The sequence below is a fragment of the Ursus americanus genome, chromosome 13 (assembly GCF_024610735.1).
Source record: "Ursus americanus isolate L20-20 chromosome 13, mUrsAme1.1.p, whole genome shotgun sequence".
Lineage (NCBI taxonomy): Eukaryota > Metazoa > Chordata > Mammalia > Carnivora > Ursidae > Ursus > Ursus americanus.
In genome coordinates this window covers 29,990,725-30,011,526 of record NC_142139.1, presented here as the reverse complement: position 1 = coordinate 30,011,526, position 20,802 = coordinate 29,990,725, and the positions used below count along the sequence as shown (strand labels likewise).

General features: G+C 40.3%; 1 protein-coding gene across 2 annotated transcripts; it reads right to left on the bottom strand.

Moving 5' to 3' along the window:
- Nucleotides 1-2,279: 2,279 nt before the first annotated feature.
- On the bottom strand, nucleotides 2,280-18,741 carry RAB33B (RAB33B, member RAS oncogene family). Of its 2 annotated transcripts, XM_045798944.2 has the most exons (3): nucleotides 17,801-18,741; nucleotides 17,291-17,558; nucleotides 2,280-5,089 (listed from the first exon to the last, which is right to left on the bottom strand). In XM_045798944.2, the coding sequence occupies exons 2-3, from the start codon at nucleotides 17,537-17,539 to the stop codon at nucleotides 4,649-4,651; spliced, it is 690 nt and encodes a 229-aa protein (XP_045654900.2). In that variant the 5' UTR covers nucleotides 17,540-17,558; nucleotides 17,801-18,741; the 3' UTR covers nucleotides 2,280-4,648. The 2 variants fall into 2 exon arrangements, with proteins under 2 accessions (XP_045654900.2, XP_087722582.1); XM_087866456.1 differs by having other exon boundaries at nucleotides 17,291-17,944.
- Nucleotides 18,742-20,802: the final 2,061 nt, after the last annotated feature.

Below are 20,802 nucleotides of genomic sequence, written 5' to 3'. Positions count from 1 at the left end.
TCTTGTTATGTACAGAAACAAATTCACCATCCCGGTTGTTTGTGGTGGGAGAACCAGGGAGCCGAGAGGAGTGGGAGGAGACTTCATTGTTTACTCATCTGTATATGGTCCAAATATTGAACCATAAGAATATACTTCCTATACAAACATCTAATCGAGAAAAGCCCTATTACTTGTCATATTTTACAGATAAATAGAACTCTCAAAGGGTTGAGGAGCCAAGAGAAGTAATGAAATGCGTTTAAATTACTCTAATTCTATGAGATGAAGGACCAACATGAAAATTTAACTGTTGTTTTAGTTCTTAAAGCATGTTCCAGGACTTCAAGAAAAATACACAAAATCTTCTGTAACTAAATTATTTAAAAGTGTAAGTATCTAATAGCATTAGAGTATAAAGATTAATAATTTTAAATGAGAAGTTTCATCTAACTCAAACAGTTGAAAAGGAAATGACAGATCACAGGAATCAAAATTTTGGTATAGGCAAATGAAAGCATTACAATAATACAAAAAATAGGACTAAAAACATTCATTTTAAAAACATCTAGCTACATCCATGAGTGCAGAGTGTAACCCTAGAGAAGAACCATACTACTTCATGAAATTAAATTTCTGACCTTGACCTTATCAACTTGTATTTAGTCTCCAAGTCCTCGGGATTTTAACCCTGACACATCTCCAATCCATATTCTTCTGCCAATGTCCCAGTGAAAGCTTTCTGTAGGCTCGTATGCTAAACTGGGCATCACAGCTCCATTCCTGCATGCCCGTCTCATGGCGTTGCTATTTCTAGCATGAATCTGACGGTCCCAATCACCACCTTGCTTCAATGCTTTCACTAGTTACCCAAAGCTCAGATGGTTTCATGTGGCTATTCCTTTTTTCCTTCCCTTCTTCAAAATTCCTTTCCCCCCCAAATGTGGAAATTGCCTATTTGATTTTTTTTTTTTTTTGTAACTGGTCCTGGGCTGGGCATCGGACTCTAGCCAGGCCAGTAACAGTCCATGCCAGAAATTTTGACTCAGGACTCTCAATCCGTTCATTTCTCTTTGAATGTCTGAGGCACACAAAAGTTCAGAAGCAGTCAGCGGCCACATTTTCTGCCAACTGAACCAGAAAAGGGGAGAGAAATCCAGTTATAAAAGAGAAAGAATGAAGATGTGCAGAGAGGCTTAAGCCCAGAGTTAGGAAACCGAGCGCCCCATCCCAGCTCCTGCGTCCAGCTGCATCCTTGTCCTGGAGTCCCATAGGATGAGTCAGACTCCTCTCAGTAAATCCCGCCTAGTAAGCGGGTTCAAACAAGAGTTTGATTCCTGCACCCAAGTCAGTCCTAATCCCCCCTTACATACGGCAATGGCAACGTGGCGGCTCAACCACAGCCTGTCTTGAGAGCCTCACTTCCCACTGTTCTGACCACCTAGCTCGTCATTCCCCTGCACTCACTCCCCTGCATCAAAGTCAAAGCAGGGCTCCACGCTCTGTGCTCATTGTCCTAAGTATTCGGCTCCTTGATTACATTTACCATATTATATTATAAAATTCCCACTTGTTTATTATTTTGTAAGTTCTTTAAGGACATCGTCATATTCATTTATGTAGCTCAGTGCCTAACACAATTGGAAAACACATGGTGGGCACTTGACAAATGTTTGATAAATCAGGTTATTCCAATCAATTAACTCTTGCCACACAGGCTCTAGCAAATTTGCCCTCAAAAGACTTGACCAACTTATTATCTTAATATCTGATGAAGGAAGCAGTCTTTCATGAATAATATAATTTTGTGTTTGAGCAGAAGGGTAACTTAATGGGAAATAAATGAACTGGGTAAAGCAGTATCAACCTCAGGGGCCCAAGCCCCAGTCCACACTCTCCTAAAGGGCCTGAATCAGTAACGTGAAGATAGAAATTGCAATCTTAGACCTACAACGTAATTCCTTCCCTCTTGTCATACATTTTATAATTATTCATTTTGTTAAATTGTTTTACCTCTAAATCTGGAGCTGTCAACCACTCTTCCAGTGTTTCTGTTTGCCCTGAAGTACTCTTAAACACGCTGATTACTCACACAAATGAAAAACCTACCCTTATCGGCTAATTTTAATATTTAGGTTTTTTTCCCAAAAAGTTCTTTAACCCCAAATGTATTTCTAAAAAGATTTGTTTGTTTCTAATGTATTATACATTACGTGGAAGCCAGAGGGGAAAAAAGATTTTTTTGTTTTACTCTGTAATCATCCTAATAACCAAACAAAGGGAATGAAACATAATTTCTTTATGGCAAAGCTGGTTTATTGAACATCATAAAGGAAACGTTACAATGACACTACTCCACAATGAACTCATTCAACTTTAGATTTCACGAGGAAACACGTTAGCAATATACTGTCAATAAAGCGTCATCATTAATAGCTAATTACACTAGATTCCGGATTAGCTTCCTTCCGTTGTTCTCAAACTGAGACTTTCCCAAAACATACCTGATGTTTTCAATTCAGGGTCACGATTAAGATAAATTCACAGAGGAGTTACAAAATGTGCGACTTGTGCTTTAAAAATCTGTAATTATTTGTTTTATAGCCACCATTCTGGAAGTGATTTCTCAACAATGAAGTGTTTTATAAATATTTTGGAAAATATCTAAAACTTTTATCTCCATTCAACTGGTAAGTATGCTCTTTTAAAAAATAAAAACATATGTAGAAAAAAATTAAAACAGTAAATCATTACAAATGAGATACAAATACTTTAAAATTAATAAATATTAAAGTGAAAAAATAAGTTCTTTCACAGAACCGTAAAGGATACCTATGTTACGTTCTTATAAAAAGAAACAAAGTTAAATTATTTTTTTAACCATTATTAACAGCACTTAAAAACATAAATGTGCTTGGAAAGTTTGTAAACTTTCTTCCCACACTTTAGAAAATGTTTTAAAAGCAATAAACAGATTCCCTTCTTTAAAAAACTGCTACACCCACCACAATTAGCACAGTTGTCCTTGTTTTACTATAAAAATAGTTACAAATCAACAATTTAAATTCAAGCCATTTTTAATTCTAGCATAAGAAAAATGGATTAATCTTCCCTAAACACAGATAAAGCCAACTGGTCTTTCCTTAAGCTCTAATATTTAAAACTGAATAATTATTTCCTATAATTATTTCTTTCAGTTCATTTAATAGCATTATCTTGTTTTTATAATTAAGTTATCCATTAGAATCACCATGATGATTAAACAAAAATTCTAAACTAGATTAGATTACATATTTAATTGATTTCCCACATTCTGAAAATATTATAAGTATAATCATCTTTTGGCTTAATTATCTCTAAAATTATCAAGGACAGCAATCTACCAGAATTCGTGAATGTGCACACTTCAGTTAAAGTTCATGGCTTACATTCCATTCATGTAATAGCTTTGTATGCAAGCTTGCTATTTTCTATGTGCAAAGTCTTAAATTCAAAATAAATGTATTTAGGGTAAGAAACGTCTTGAACTACTCTTCACACCACTGAGGGAGAGAGACAAGGTATTTCTTAGTATCTACTTTATTTTTCATACTGAGGAGCAATAGCTTGTTGTGACCATAAAATTTAAAGATTTTAAAAACGGATACACTGTAACACAATACATTATAGAAATATATGTAGACTCCTAGGAATTAGAGGTGTGCCTTCAGAGCTACAATCCAAACAGAAGTTGATTTGTTAACTCAACCTTCAGTCATTAAATTGACTGACTGTGGGGGAGAACAAGAGATACTATGCCAGACACACGGCTTGAAATGACTAAAAGCGAAGAACGGGTCTCCTGTGGTAGCCAGGAAACACATTTACCTATTTTCCCTCAAGTTACAACTCCTCCGATGCTTTCAATTGGTTTTTCACTAAAGATATCAAAATAAAGTATAAAGCACCTTATTATGTCACTTGATTTACAATAAAGTCAGACTTACTTTTGCATATTTTAATAGAATTTGGTAAGAAAACAGTTCAAATTATTTTTCTAAAAATAACAATGACTTCTGTAGATCTGAATGATATATTAATTAGAAATACCAAGCATCTGGAATCATTGGCAATCATTCTTTATGCACGGAGAACCAGAAAATATTCTATGCCTTCTCCCCACACTGGAACTAAATACCGTCTTGGCTCTCAAATGTACCAATAATAATGCAATACGTCAAAAATACAAAGAAAGAACTCTAGGGAGAGGCAAATACCAGTTTTGTCCTATTGAGAACACTTCCCATTCAAAGGACATACCTAGTAAGTATGTCCTAAACCCTTAACCTTTTTTGCAATCCCAGGACCCAGGATTGAACAGCCATTACTCCTAAACACCAGCTTGCTCTCATGTGAAGCCTCCTTCACCGGGCTCTCAATGGGAAGACGTTCGACTCGTCCTACCTTCACTTCGTTTTCAACCTCACGTGAAAACCACCTTTTTCCCTGTGTTGTCACAATGACAAACGTAATTAAGTAGATACAAAATACAAAAATTAGCATGACAATGATAAATAGTAAAATGTCAGGATGATCCTTTATATTTGAGATTAAATCTTATGACTTATCACTGTCATACTTCAAAAGTATCTCTTTAGTCAAAAGGAGACAGTATAACGAAGACTGTTACTTAGCACCAGCATGTCACTGCAGGCTTTGGTTCAGGCTTCAGAATAATTCCATTATCAGGGGGTTGACTAAGCATTAATGGTTTGTGGCTCTTAAGTTTATGAGCCAAGGTCATAAATATAGCCTCCACGTGGTCATTATCATTGGGGTTTTTCGCAGAGGTTTCAAACAAAGGCATACTGTGTGTGTCCGCAAATTTTTGTGCCAAGTCTGTAGGTACTTGAATGGCACTTCTCAAGTCACATTTATTTCCAACGAGAATCCGTGGTATGTCACTGGCTAGCAAATGTTGTTTGCATTCTTCTATCCAAGATGGCAGGCTATGAAAACTAGCCATGTTGGTCATATCGTACACGAAGACAACGGCATGGACGTTTCTGTAATAGTGCTGCACCATGCTCTTTCTAAATCGTTCTTGTCCTGCTGTGTCCCATAACTGGATCTGAAAATGAAAAAAAAAGAGAGAAAACTGAAAATTTCATTCTAATTATACATACTGAAAATTTGAATCAATTGTGCATGGTCTTTAGTACTTCTTCACTTAAATTACTTTGTTCCCTTCCATAATGCCTTTTCGGTGTAATTTATGGGATCCGGACTTCATGATACTATAGTTACCTCATAATTAATGCAAGTGTCAGAACCAATATTGCAGTTCAGCACTTAAATTTCAGTAAGTTGAATCTGTTTGGATAAAATTATGCCTCAAAAACTGATTTTAAAATATTAAATTGGGGCACCTGGGTGGCTCCGTCAGTTAAGCGTCTGCCTTCGATTTGGGTCATGATCTCAGGGTCCTGAGATCGAGCCCCAAGTCGGGCTCCCTGCTCACTGGGGAGTCTGCTTGTCCCTCTCCCTCTCCCCCTGCTGTGCTCTCTCATTCTCTCTCTCAAATAAATAGATGAAATTTTTTAAACTATTAAAAATAAATAAAATATTAAATAAAAACATCAGGTTTTAACAAACATGTTAAGCATTTAATTCCTTTTTTTAAAAAGATTTTATTTATGTATTTGATAGAGAGAGAGAGAACACACAAGCAGGGGGAGCGGCAGGCTGAAGGAGAGGGAGAAGCAGGCTCCCCACTGAGCAAGTAACCCAACACAGGGCTCAGTCCCAGGACCCTGAGATCATGACCCAAGCGAAGGCAGCTGCTTAACCAACTGAGCCACCCAGGCACCCCAACTAAGTGTCTAATTCCTATAAATTTGGTTACTATATGCCCTTCTCTACCTTCCATTAGACTAATTTAAAATAGTAGACTTAGGACAGATGCTAGAAGTCATTAGGTCTAGTACCCAAGTGTGTGTGTGTGTGTGTGTGTATGTGTGTGTGTGTATGTGTGTATATATATATATATATATATATATATACACACATACACACACACACATAAATATATATAGACATTCTATGAAATCCCCCTTGAAAATCTTAAAAGGCTAGAAAATCACTTATTTAACTTAAACATCTCTACCAACAAGACTATTCCAATATCTCCTAACTGAAATATAGGGGCGGGGCGGGGGGGTGAGGAAAATAATATCTAAAGCTAAATACAAGTCATGTGTTATGATTCTCTTAAAACACTGAATCACCCTGCCTTTGTTTGCTTCCTAAAAGAGGTAAGTGATGAGGGTGGAAAAGACTAGAGGTAGATCTGCTTAGATAACTTTGACCGAAAGACTTGTACTATTTATATAAATTCAGACTATGGACAGGAAGCCTAAACTGGTGATCTTTCACAGAGTGACACAGAAGTAGAGGGAAATGAGGGGATTCTGTAGATCTCCCACAAAGTAAGTAGGATATAAGCTATAATGTGCTCAGAGTGTAGCAGCACATGGTAAGTACTCAATTAAGATGAAATAAGGACTAACACATTTTGAAAAATGTGATTAGAGATGAAAATATTGGTCACCAATCTCTTCCATGGTATCTTAATTTAAAAAAAATTTTTTTGGGGGCGCCTGGGTGGCACAGCAGTTAAGCGTCTGCCTTCGGCTCAGGGCGTGATCCCGGCGTTGTGGGATCAAGCCCCACATCAGGCTCTTCCGCTATGAGCCTGCTTCTTCCTCTCCCACTCCCCGTTTGTGTTCCCTCTCTCGCTGGCTGTCTCTGTCTCTGTCAAATAAATAAATAAAATCTTAAAAAAAATAAATAAATAAAAATAAAAACAAAAATTTTTTTTTTAGTAATCTCTGCACCCAATGTGGGGCTTGCACTCACAAACCCAAGATCAAGAGTTGCATGCTCTTCTGACTGAGCCAGCCAGGTGCCCCCATGACCATAAATTTTATCAACTCTGATTTTTTTTTTTTTTGGTAGTTCTTTTTAAGACCCAATCTCTCCATTTTCTTAATATTCTCCCTTTCTTTCTAATTAACATAAACTAAATTCTGCTCCAGGCCGAAATATAAAATACTACACAAACTTGATCTCTCAGGCTCTCTTGGAACTAAGGGAGGCCAGATGACATAGTTCTGGCCCAAAATTTGTACACAGTCTTTCAGTGGGGTTTTCCAGGAAAACTAGGGATACCTGATTTTAAAAAGACAGAGCATCTGGCACATGCCTTTTGCGCCTCTCTCACCATACCCTTTCTGCCTGGCACGGGATATAATGGCTGGAGGTTCAGCAACCATCTTATGAGCATGAAGAAGAAAGCCACACGCAAGAATGGCAGAAGTCCACATAAACCTGGAATCCTGCCGACAGGGTACCATCACATAGACTGCTGCCTCTGGTCTCCTTATAACATGAGAAAAAGAAAACCTTACATGGTTAAATCATTATAATCGAACTTCTCTTACCTGTAGCTGAATGGCATCCTAAAATTACTTAACCGTGCACACTGTTTAAAACCTTTATCCTTACACTCACATTTACTCGCTAAATCATAAGGCTTTGCCTCAATGCCTTCCTAGAAACCACATCACAAAATAAATTATTATAAAATTACCCCTTGTGAGGTAAGCAATATAAATGGCAGATAGGCCATAAAGACTCAGTATCATATAAATCAGAGATAGAAGCAAATAGTTGTCAGCAAAGCAAACTAAGAACTACTAACATCTAACACTATTTAAATCAACAAATATTAATTCAATGCCTACTATGTGCCATAGGTGACTGTTATACTTCTAGGCCTTAGCTTCTTCAACAGTGAAAGGAAAATTTAGTTTCAGACCCTATAAAATAAGCACTCGTAGACTAGCTACACTGAGTATGCAAAGAGCTGATAAAGTAAGTATATAATTCTTCAGAAATACAACTTTCCTTTACAAAAATACAACTTTTTTACCCCAACTAACAGGTTAAGAATAAAAACACTCAACATACAATTAAAAATGCTCCTAGAGATATCAAAGCATATTACACAAAGCTACAATAATCAAGACTGTGTGTCACTGGAATAAGATCAGACATACAGATCAACAGAACAAAACTTAGAGTCCAGAAATAAATCCATCTATCTGTGTTCAACTGATTTTCTACAAGAGTACTGAGAAAATTCAATAAGGGAAAGAACAGTTGTCTTAACAAATGGTTCTGGGACAACATACAAAACATGAGGTTGGACCTCCTACCTCACACCATATATAAAAACTTATTCAAAAAGGATTTAAAAAACCCTAGATTTAAGAGCTGAAACTACAAAATTCTTAGAAAACATAGGGATAAATATTTGTGACCACTGGGTTAGACAAGTTTCTAATATATGACATCTAAAGCACAAGCAATCAAAGAAAAAATAGATAAACTGGACTTCATCAAAATTAAAAGTGTTTGTGTTTCAAAGAATATTATACTAAAAGTCTTTTCACAGAATGGGAGAAAATACCTGCAAATAATATCTGATAGGGGTCTACCAACCAAAATATTTAAGACCTCCTACAACTCAATAATAAAAGGACAAATAAACCAATCAAAAAACTGGCAAAGAATCTGAAAAGACATTTCTCCAAAGAAAATATACAAATGGTCAATAAGCACATGACAAGAGGCTCAACATCATCAGCCACCAAGGAAATGCAAATCATAAACAAACGAAATACCACTTTACACTCACACCAGGACAGCCATTAAAAAAACAAAAAAGATGGACAATAACAAGGGTTGGTGGAGATGTAGAAAAATTGGAACCTTCATACTCTGCTGGTGGGGATGTCAAATGGTGCAGCTACTTTAGAAAACAGGCAGTTCCTCAAAAAGTTCATCGGACTATGTCTTACGCACAAAGGAATAACGTGCTGATCCATGCTACAACAAAGGTGAACCTCCAAATACGCTCCGTGAAAGAGGCCAGACATATATTCTATGGTTCCATTTATATCAGGTATCCAAAATAGAGAAATCCATAGACATAGAGCACAGATTTGGTGGTTGCCAGGGCTGGGGGATGGGGAGAAACTGCTGAATGGGTGAGGGGCTATACTGTGGAGTGATGGAAATATTTTGAAACTGGAGAGAGGTATGGTTATACATTATGAATGCCATGGAATTGTTTACTTTAAAGAAGTTAATCTTATGTTATCTGAATTTCACTTCAATAAATTGTTTAAAAACAAAACAAAACAGAACAGCGTTGCAATATGACCCAGTAATTCCACTCCCAGGTATGGACCTGAGAGAACCGAAAAGATAGGTTCACACAAAAACTTGTACTCAAATGTTCATAGCAGCAGTATTCATAATAGCTAAAAGGTAGAAACAACCCGAATATCCATCAACTGATGAAGGAATAAGCAAATGTATGTCCATATAATGGAGTACTGTTCAGCCATAAAAGGGAATGAAGTACTGGTACTTCTTTTTGGAGTTCTGGAATCAGATAGTGATGATACTGAACATATAGACCTTGTGAATATACTAAAAACCACTAAATTGTATATCTTAAAAGGGTAAATCTTATGGTATGTGAATTATATCTCAGTTTTTTAGAGTGATAAAAAAAAAAAAACAACCCACTCCAAACTGTATCTTTAACATTTAGAAAGATATTTGGGGAATAACTTGGATGACCTATATAAAAGCTGTCCAAAGAAACTGGAGCAGATCTTCTCTCTCTCTCTCTCTTTTTTTTTTTTAAAGATTTTATTTATTTATCTGTCAGAAGAGAGAGCACAAGCAGGGGCAGCGGCAGGCAGAGGGAGAAGCAGACTCCCTGCTGGGCAAGGAGCCCGACGTGGGACTCGATCCCAAGACTTTGGGATCATGACCTGAGCCGAAGGCAGACGCTTCACCAACTGAGCCACCCAGGCATCCCAAGATCTTCTCTCTTTTAATAACATTTCCTTAGCTCAGGTATTCAAAAACCATTTCATCAATGAAGATTGATTAATAATGTTTTAAGCAAAGAATATAAGTTAAAAATAAATAAATGAAAAGCACACAAGGAAATACCAAATAACCATGGTTATCTTTAAGACAATTTCCCCCTTTAGTTCTACTTTTCTGTTTTCCATAACAACTAACCACTTCTTCTATAAAAACAAACTAAACTTTAAAAAAAATAATAATTACACAGAATTTAGACCTGCCTCAAAGAACTGCGAAAGTCCCCAATAAAAGTGATGATGAGGCTATTTATCCATAAGAAAACTGTTTGTTTTAGGATAGGACAGATTCAACAATACCTGGCTTTCGATCAATCCTGTTCAGAACTATGCATTCTACCCTATTAAGACTTCCAGGAGGGGCGCCTGGGTGGCTCAGTCGTTAAGCATCTGCCTTAGGCTCAGCGCGTGACCCCAGAGTCCTGAGATCGAGCCCCACATCAGGCTTCTCTGTTAGGAGCCTGCTTCTTCCTCTCCCACTTCTCCTGCCTGTGTTCCCTCTCCCGCTGGCTGTCTCTCTCTGTGTCAAATAAATAAATATTTAAAAATAAATAAATAAATAAATAAATAAATAAATAAATAAAATCTTAAAAAAAAAAAAAAAAAAAAAAAAAGACTTCCAGGAAACAAGAACTATGAAATAGTAACTCTTCACACTCTACTGGAAAGCTGTAAAAGTAATGACTAAGTTAATGAGGCATTTACAAAGGAGTATTTATTTAAAGATTTTATTTATTTATTTGTCAGAGAGAGAGAAAAAGAGCACAAGCAGGGGGAAAAGCAGGCCAAGCAAGGAGCCTGATGCAGGACTCGATCCCAGGACCCTGGTTAAGTGTCTGCCTTCAGCTCAGGTCATGATCCCAGGTGTCCCACAAAGGTGTATTTAAAAAGAAGCTTCAAAATTTCACTGACAGAATTACTGAAACAGTGAAGGCTCAGGCAAAAAAGGCACACCACCATGCTGTCTGCAACCTTCGGGCCTGGAAGGGACACTGAGGCGAGGGCAAGGGGACTGGGGACGAGCAGAGAGACCCAGCAAAGAAAGGACAGGACAAATGATAAACACTGTCAGCCATAAAAGGCAAGAGAAAACTTTGACCAAAAGACAGAGAGACAGATAGGGAGATACTCAGTGGAGAATAAACCCCATGATAGCTTAGAAAAGTCCTGAGGTTTAGCTATGAGTAGAGTGACACACAGAGCTTGAAAAAGGAGAATAATACTTGGGAACCTAAGGAAGTGACTTGCCTTTGTCTAGTTAAACTAGGAAGTATTTTCAGAGCAATTTTTCCCAATTTAATCATGTTTTATGAAAAATGGCTAATGCACACTTCCATAGATATTACCTCCGTTTTACACATAAGGACAACATAAAATATACTTCGATAATATTTCACAAATCTCTACTTTAAATTCTAATACAAAGTTCCAGCAAAAAGGGCAACCTAGCTATCTGCTAAATCCCAAGAGTAGATTCCTATTGTTGATGAAATCTTAGTAGTTTTATGACCAAAATTAGAAATGATCTGGCTAAACTGACTTAATACTATTTTTGCTTGACTGAAAATGATAAAGGTATTAACCCAAAGGATCTTCCCTCTTTCATCAGCTATCAAATTTCCATTAGTTTCCCTTATCACCTCAATTCTGGATTTCCAGAGTAGCCTACCAATTGATCTCCTTGTTTCTATACATTCAATATGTATCCCTTGAGTACTACCAGTTTAGAAACTGAGCCAGATACTCAGAGAAGTCTATGGCATTACTAGACATGGATCCTGCTCTGAGTAAGACTGAACAAGACTTAATAAAAGAGGTAGAGACACCTACATAATACAGTGAGTGAAGAGCTCATTTAAAGGCTCAGGTAAGGTGCTGAAGGGAGTTCACAGAAGGAAGAAATAGAACAGAAAAGGAGGGATGGGATATTTTTGACAGACACACTAAGTTTAATAAGGAAGAATTACATGTGGTGAGATATGAGCAAAGAGAATATTCCAGGCAGAGTGAGGCATGCAAGGGGAACACAGGGATCGGCAAATAAGCAGCTAGATAATCGGGGACTTGAAGGAAATTAATGGGAAAGAAAGTTTAAAAAAGCAGTCTAGAGCAAGATGAAGGAAGTACTACATTAATTTTTAAAAGCTGGAATTTTACAATAGAATGGAGAACTACTTAGGGCAACTGAGACAGGGGACATTAATCTCCCTAAAGTGCAACACTAATCTGGCGTTTTGGCAACAATGTACCAAACAGGCCCACTGAGGACTGGGGGTAAGAGATGAGTTGAGTTGCCACAACAGTTCACAGGGAGGTAAAAAAGACCTGAACTAGGATTTTGAAGAAAGGACGGATGAGAGAATCATGCACGTAGAGAACCAGCTGGATTTAGGTACAAAAAGAGACGGACGAGGCCTTGAGGATAAGGAGGACACCATCATGACAACCTAGGTGACGTGGGGAGAAACAGGAGAAGGAGACTGGCCAGGGAAGATGAACTCACTTCAGACATTCAAGGCAAAGGAGGGATTATCCAAATAGCATGTCTAGAAGACAGCAGGAAATGCAGAATGAGAGGAGGAGAGGGGCAGGCTAAACAAAGATGCGGAAGGTATCTTCACACATTGACAGCTGACATCAGGAGACTGCCAAAGGAGAGAGTGTAGATAGAAAACCAGGTCCAGGGGCAGACTAGTCTCACTCTGGACTCATTCTCAGTTGCTGCCACGTTTATCTTCCTAAAACACTTGGACTTTTTACCATGCACACAAAATGAAGCCAGACTCTTCAGCTTTGTTTTCCACACTCTTCACAAACGTTGCCACCGGCACCTTCACATTCTTGCCACTTGCCATCTTTCCACAGGAACCTCTGAGCCTGTCGAGCACCCTGCTGGTTCCTCCTCAGAAGAGGCCCCTCAGCTCTGCCCTCCCTCGGTGAGACTCCAGCGAGCGCTCCAAGCACAAAGGATTCCTCCGCCCACATCCACACGATAACCTGACACTCATCCATCGCCTGCTTTTGCCGGTCATCACTCTGGGACAGCGATTCACCTGTGCTGTATCAGGGTCAGCAAGCTTCTTCTGTAAAGGGTCACAACAGTGACTATCTTGGGCTCCGGGGGCCTAACAGTGTCTGTCAGAGCTACTCGACTCTGCCACTGTGACGCAAAGGCAAACGCAACGTGTGAACACAGGAGCACTTCAGTACCTCATTTACAAACACTAAAATGTGAATTTCAATAACTTTCACCTGTCGTGAAATCATATTCTTATGATTTTCCCCCCAACCACTGAAAAAAGTAAAAATCTTTTTTAGCTTGCAGGCCATATAAAAACAGGCAGCAGGCCGTATTTGGCCCTCAAGCATGGTTTGCCAACCCCTATGATGTATCATAATTCTTTGTGACTAACAAAAATGTCATCTTTCCTGTAATTACTCATTAAATATTTGTTCTACCAATGGAGGGGAGAGGTGTTCTGATTATGTTCCTTTACTTAATATTAACGTCTTGTATTTAGCATGGCAAATGTCATAACTCTACAGTTGATAAGTAAGCCATCCCAATGTACAAATAGAAACTCCTGACCCCTAATGAGCAGATGGATTAAATGCAACATGAGGCTTTAATTATTCTGTTGGTGTCTGACATTGTAAAATGCTTGTATGAGAGGAATACAGCTAGTTATGATGGGGATACACATACAAGGAAGGACCATAAGGATTAGGGTTGAGAGTCTTAATTTAAAAATCAAATGTGTTTTTATTTAAAGAATTCATTTCATAATTTTATTCAACTTCCAAAATTCTGCAAATTAAGATTTTCCTTTTTCAACCATACATATATAGTACTTAGGAACAGATGAACAAATATAGACTTTGCTACATTTCATAAAACATTTTAACTGATTCTGAAAGGGCACTGCCCTAAGACATGCTCTCTGAAAAACTTCCAGTTCACAATTGAAAACATTTAACATGGGGCACCTGGTTGGCTCAGATGGTTAAGTGTCCAACTCTTGATTTTGGCTCAGGTCATGATCTTGGGGTGGTGGGATAGAGCCCCGAGTCCAGCTCCCTGCTCAGTGCGGAGTCTGCCTGAGATTCTCTCCCTCTGCTCCTCCCCCCCACTCACATGTGTGTGTCCACATGCTCTCTCTCTCAAATAAGTACATCTTTAAAAAAAAAAAAATTTAACACAATATCTCACCTTAACCAAACAAGTAAAAATAATGTCTAGAATGTCATTTTATTACTAACGTAACATAAAGCTTTCCAGCTTTCACTTTAAGATGAAAAATAAAAAGACATGTTATTTCAGATTAGGCTAAAAATTTTCCAAAGAGAAAATACGTATGAACATTTCAGCAGCACTTAAGATGTATTACAGGTTAACAAAGAAAAAGCAGAAGCAGGACATGGAAAAAAGCTCTTCCATATTCACTTCAATTTTTTCTTTTAAGACACTATAGTCTTTTTTTTTAAGATTTTATTTATTTATCAGAAAGAGAGAGAGAGCGCATACTCAGGAGAAGGGGCAGAGGGAGAAGAAGCAGACTCCCCACTGAGCTGGGAGCCCGACTGGGGGCAGGGGGCTTGATCCCAGGACCCTGAGACTACGACCTGAGCCAAAGGCAGACATTTAACCAACTGAGCCACCCAGGCACCCCTAAAAATAGTTTTTTAAAAAAATGTCCTGGGCACCTGGGTGGCTCAGTCGCTTAAGCACCCTACTCTTGATTTCGGCTCAGGTCATGATCTCAGGGTCCTGAGATTCAGCCTTGAGCCCTGAGCCCTGTATCAGGCTCTGCGCTCAGCAGGGAGTCTGCTTGAAATTCTCTCCCTCTCCCTCTCCCCCCACTCACTTGCTCTTATATAAATAATTAAATCTTTAAAATAAAAAGTCTAATACATAATGTATGGTTGTTTTGGAATGTTTTAGTTTCTTAAAACTTTGTGCAAAAACATTGTCCAATGTAGTCATATCCATTCTACTACAGAAATCTCAGAATATTTCTGTTAGAGTCTTTTCAAAAACAATAGAAATCTTTCAAGTCTTAAAAGTTGGAGGTACAAGTCAATGGCTAAGGCCTTACAAGAAAAAGAAACTCAATATCCAGTCTCTACCAACCAAACAGGTTAGGTCTAAAGCTTAGGAGGAATCATCCCAGGAAAAAATGTTTTCTCCTTACTGCTCTCAATCAGAAGAATGAACTCTGTGCTCCCAGATTCATCACACTTATGGTTCTGGCTTACTTATCACTGCCAGAACTTACCCCAGTAGTTAAGTATTCAGCTTAGATATCAGACATGTTTTATATTTTTTCAATGTAGGTATCTCTTAAATTTGCAACTGATAATCTGAGATGTTCAAATACAAATGGCAACCCAGAAGTAGGTAAAGGAGGAAAATCCCAACTTCTCCCCTGCCTCCATTACCTCTACTTAGTTCTTTAAAATCATGCTTTTAGGGTAATTTCTCTCACCTTCGGCTGTCTGCTTATGCCCTACTTTATCTCTACTTGACGCTCTGGGTGCACAGCCACAGAAATAATGGTGCCAAAGAGGAATAATGATGCTGAGCCACCAACGAAGAAGAATCTTCTTAAGACCACCAATTATGAACCAGGTGCTTCATATATGTTCTCATGTAATCCTCTCAGTTAATCTCATCTAATCTCATATGGTATTATCATCCCAATTTTTTCACAAAAGAAAAGAGTCTCTGAAAGAGTAAAGAACCTGCCTTAGGACTAGAGTAACCAACAACCCCAATTCGTCTAAGACTGAGAGGGTGCCTGGGATATGGGACTTCCAGTTTTAAAACTGGGAAAGTCTTGGGCAAAATTAGTCACCCATCTGAAGACACACAGCCCATCCTTACCCTTTCATAGGTTCAAATTTGAGCCAAGTCGGTTGGGCTCCAAAGCCCATGCACTTTCTCCCAGGACTCCTGCTTCTCCCAAACTAACCTCCTTCTCAAACCTCAGAAGCCCCATTATTTCCCTCACCTTAAGGATTCTGGCCCTAACCTAATTCTGATGAAAAAGATTCAGTCTCTTCTTATCTATCTTTTCCTCTGTAATAATATACAGATCTTTCTTAACTCCCTAATACAGAGTACCCAAAGGACCACCACTGGGAGCCTGAATGGAATGATAAAAGATTAAAATAAACACTAAGCGGCAAAAGGGCCTATAGAAGGCTGATTTCTTTTCAATCCTATTTCTCCTTTACATCATTAGCATTTAAACCCCTTTGGGGATGGGGAGGGGAGGGCGGTGGTTGGAGAACTAAAAAATAAATCGTTCTTGCCTCAAGGATGTGAGGGTAGGAATGAAGAAATGAGTCTGCGATTTCCCCCACAATTTCCTAATTTAAAGCAAAAAAGTAAACACAGTATAAGGAAGGCAGAGCTTTTCCTGGGGTCTGCGTGTTTTAACGGGTATTAGCCAATGGCTACAGACTTAGTGGTGGCCTGGAATGAAGAAGTGTGTCTACGGTTTATACCAGCAGAAGGTCTCAGTCCTGTCATTGCTCCTCATTTTCCAATGTACCCATTCCAACCCCTCAGAACCCCAATTTTGGCCTTGGGCCTACTACCTTCTCCACTATTACTGCATCCCTAGTCTCGGGAGCCACCAATAAGAATTAAGAATCGGGAGAGGGTGGTGCTAGGAATGTGCTTTCGGCAAACCAAATAGGAACTATCATGTATAGAATATTTCTGCAGGAAAACAGATTTTTCTAAACAGCTCATGTCATACAGAAACTTCTGTAGCAAAACTGCATGCAAGAGAACACCTAACTACTTCCTCAGAGGGAGTAAGGTTTTACTTTCACAATATCTAGGGCAGTGCTCAATTGTTTAATAAATAATATTAATTAAGTGTTTTCCATGCTTGAGAAATGTCACTGTTTTTTCCTTCGGCCTTACTTCACTGACTCCTAACACATGAGACACTGTCAATGAGTCCGGATACCTTCCACACTCTGCTACTCCAAGTGTGGTTCACGGACTAGTTGCGTCTGCATCACCTGCGACCTCCGAAATTAGAATCTGCATTTAAAAAACAACAACAAACAAGTTGCCCGGATAAATCGCGGGACATTAAAGTTTGTGGAGCACTGTCTTTTAAGTTTGCTATATATAAATCCTTCCAATCCCCAGCTCCAATCTCTACATCAGCTTGAGAAAAGACGGAGCGCACACGTTGTACAGGGCCAGCGATTAACCCACGGCGGGGTTGGGACCCGGCATCCCAAGGCATCCTTCCTCCCCTGACAGTCCCCCCTCCGCTCACCTTGATGCGCTCCCCATCTATCTCCACCGCACGTTCTCGGAAATCCACCCCGATAGTAGCCTCGGTGCGGTCAGGGAAACGGCCGGCGCAGAAGCGGTAGGTCAGGCACGTCTTGCCCACATTGGAGTCACCGATCACGATTATCTTGAAGATACGGGAGCGAGCCGGAGGCAGAAATACGGAAGCCCCTGACACCGCACCGCTAGACGAGAAGCTTCCCTCAAGAGACGACTCCATCTCCGAAGCCATTCTCCGGACCCGCCCCAAACTGAGGCGGAGGAAAGGAGACGCGAAACACAGAAAGATTACGCCACCTCGAGCGAGCGCGCCCGGCCCGCCGGCTCGGCTGCGCAATGTTGCAGGAGCCACCGCCCTCCAGCCCCGCAGCGCGCGTGCGCACCTTCCCGCCCCCGCGTCGCGCAGGTGTGGCGCCCACCAGCCGCGTCCCGCCGCTCCTCCCACCTGGCCCGCGGCTCCACCCCGCCGTCGTTCCCGGCCGCACCAGGCTACCTGCAAAGGCACGGGAGCTGCTGGGGGCTTGACGGCGGGTGCGGACGGCCCGCCTGCAGAGCGGCCAAGCACAGCGCCCCAGGCCCGGCACACCGGCTGGCCCGGCCTCGCCACGTCCAAGGCTCCCGCCCTCCGAAGGAAGCCGCGCAGTCACTCTGGGGGCGGGGAGAGAAAGGCAGCTGGAAGGAAGGAGGTACCGCCAGGCAGTCTCTCGCGAGACGGCCGAAGAGCCGCCTTAAACGGGGGCGTATGCCTGGTGAGGGGTCTTAAGGTTCGGAAGGCTGGGATGTAGGGTTCGGCGCCGTTGTCGACGTTGTCGGGGAGTCCCCGAACTTGCAGATGGAAGAGGATTCCCTTGGCTTGCAGCCAAGGACTGCGGAGTCAGCTGTGCTCCCTGCCTCCTCCGGGCTCTCTGGACCCCGGGAGTTGGGACAGCGACAAGGACCGTAGGGGGTGGGGCGTGAGGCGCCGCCGGAAGGCGCGGGACGCCGGGAGAGGCGAGCTCCGGGCCTCGCGGAGTGCGGCCGCCTTCAGTCTTGGCAGTGAGCGGGTGGGAGTTCGAGGCCGCCTACCGCCGTGGCACGGAGAATTTCCTAGACGCCAGCTAGGCCATGTGAGGGTATCCGCGGGACTCTGGTGCCCAGGGCTCGTTTGGCTGATGCCCCAGGCCCAAGAAGTAGAGCCGATCACATGTGGGCCACATAGCGTTGAACCGGGAGTTGTTTTCCAGACGGCCTCTCTTGTGAAAATAAAACCCATTATGCCCTAGTTATGTCTTAATGCCTGGGTGACGATGATGTAGCCGTGTTCCTGAGCGCACGCAGAAGTTGTCTTGGCACACATTTAAGAAAAACATTAATAGACGAGACCACCCAACCTTAAAGAATCTTCTCTGGATTACCGTGAATTCTTCAGATGAAACCTACCACACATTAACTCACACAAAAAAGTCCAAAATGTGCAAACTTTGTGTTTTGTGAAAAGTTGTTTTGTTTTGCAATGACAAGACTGCATTTTTTTTCTTTTTGAGCAAATGGTCATGCCGCTTGTAAAGTCAAGGGCTATGGAGAGGAGGACATGGAAGGCTTTAAATAGAGTGAGGGGAATAGGAGAGCACTAAACGTTCTAGGAAAGGAGAAAAATTGCTCATTCCATTAGGTAAAATGAAAATGTAGTCAGAGGAAATTAGTGGTAGAACCCGAGGCTGACCAGAATTAACAGGAGTTTGCAATAGCCTTAACATACAGTGAATTATGTTGCTGTAGAAAAACTATACGGTCACTAATATACCAAGTTATGTTAGCCAAGGAAAGAAGTTTATTCACCTGGTTGAATTGTCTGCCGATTACATTTATTCAGTATCCTCTTAGAGAAACTAAAACATGGGCTGGAAAATTCTGTGTATCTGTGAGGTTATTTCTATGAAGATTAATCATCCCAGATACATTCCAGAGGGCCTTGGAATATATTTCTCTAATTTACCTATCCCATTCAAAGAAGCTGGAGATACAGGACAAAAACCAGTTGAGGAATTCAAAGCTCTGGATAATCAGTAATTGCAAAGGAGGAGTAAAAAAAAAGCATCCGCTTCCTTGCACCCTAAGACCCTTGCTCTTTTGTATTCTAGCTTTTTCAGTTTAGCTCTTACTAAACTGTATCAGAAATTAATTTTCTTGCCTGTTTATCCAAATCCTATTCATATTTCAAAAGTTTCATCTCTGTGAAACTTTTCCTGATTACTTCAGTTCAGAATGCTCTTTGCTTTTTGGGGTATTGCTTTTTTAGTGTTTGAATGCTATCTTCACTTTCATAATTACGTGTTGTGTCTTACCAGCCAGATTGTCTGCTCTTGACTACTGATGGAAGGCTTATTGTTTTGCAGCAAATTATGAATAAATTAATGAAGTGAGAAAATTTCTTGCATAAAGTTTGTCAGTTTGAACCCTTTACCAATTATACACATTTCAGCACTACTTAAATAGAAGAAATACTATCGACACTTGACACTGTTAAGAAGCATTTTGTATTTTCAGCTTGCAGTTCGAGAGAGCCTGTGTGACTGAAGTATGTCACTCTTCGTAACTGAATGATCCCAGAACCTCCAGGTTTGATACTCGAAGATTCTGCTATTGGGAAAAATGGATAGATTATGCAGCCCTGTTTTCTGAGAATTCATTTTGTCCTTGGAATTCTTCACTCCTTGCTGTCACTACCACTTGACCTCAAAGTATCAGCATGTAACTTTTTCTTAGTACTTTGCAACATAGATGAGAAGAGACTAAATTTGAACTTTTAGCGATACGACGTAAACTGGAACATTATAAATGATTTGTTTAGATGTGTAGATTTATAATATATTTAGGGATTTAGATATATATTTAAAAATACTTTTCTAATAGAAAAAACTGAATGAATATTAGAAACATAAAATAAGGGTAATCTTACGTACAAAGTGTAATTACTTATTTTCAGCTTCTGTTTGCTGCAGAGAAGCCACCTCCCTGTCACAGAAGCCATTTTTAAACTGATCTTACCATGGAATAGCTCCTAGGCAGTTCCACTCATGGGTCAGGACTGAGCACAGAGGACAAAGGAGAGTTCTTTTGCTTGCCCAGATAAAGCTTTCTCAGTTGCGGCCCTGATGACGTTTTGAGCCAGATAATGCTTTGTTGTGGGAAGCTGACCTGTGCATTGTAGGATGGTTAGCAGCATCCCTGGCTACCACCAGATACATGCCAGTAGTGTTCCACTCCTAGTTGTAACAACCTAAACCCTCTGTAGACGTTACCAAATGCCCTGAGGGGCAAATCTGTGCCCCCTCCCTGTTCTCATCGAAAATCACTGGCCTATATCGGGACTCTTCTCACAATTCTGGTTACCTCTCCATCCCAGGTGATAGTGGGAGTCACCTCTCCCTTAAAGACAGATCTCTTAATTTCCCAGAAAAGTACAGCATTGGTCTTATTGGCCTCCACCAGATTAACATACCACTGTATTTAACA

Coding starts and splice junctions, on each gene's coding strand:
- RAB33B (XM_045798944.2), bottom strand. CDS start 17,539: ATGGCTTCGGAGATGGAGTCGTCTCTTGAGGGAAGCTTCTCGTCTAGC. Junction 5,090..17,290: donor TAGATGGGGAGCGCATCAAG/GTGAGCGGAGGG, acceptor TTTCATTTTCAG/ATCCAGTTATGGGACACAGC.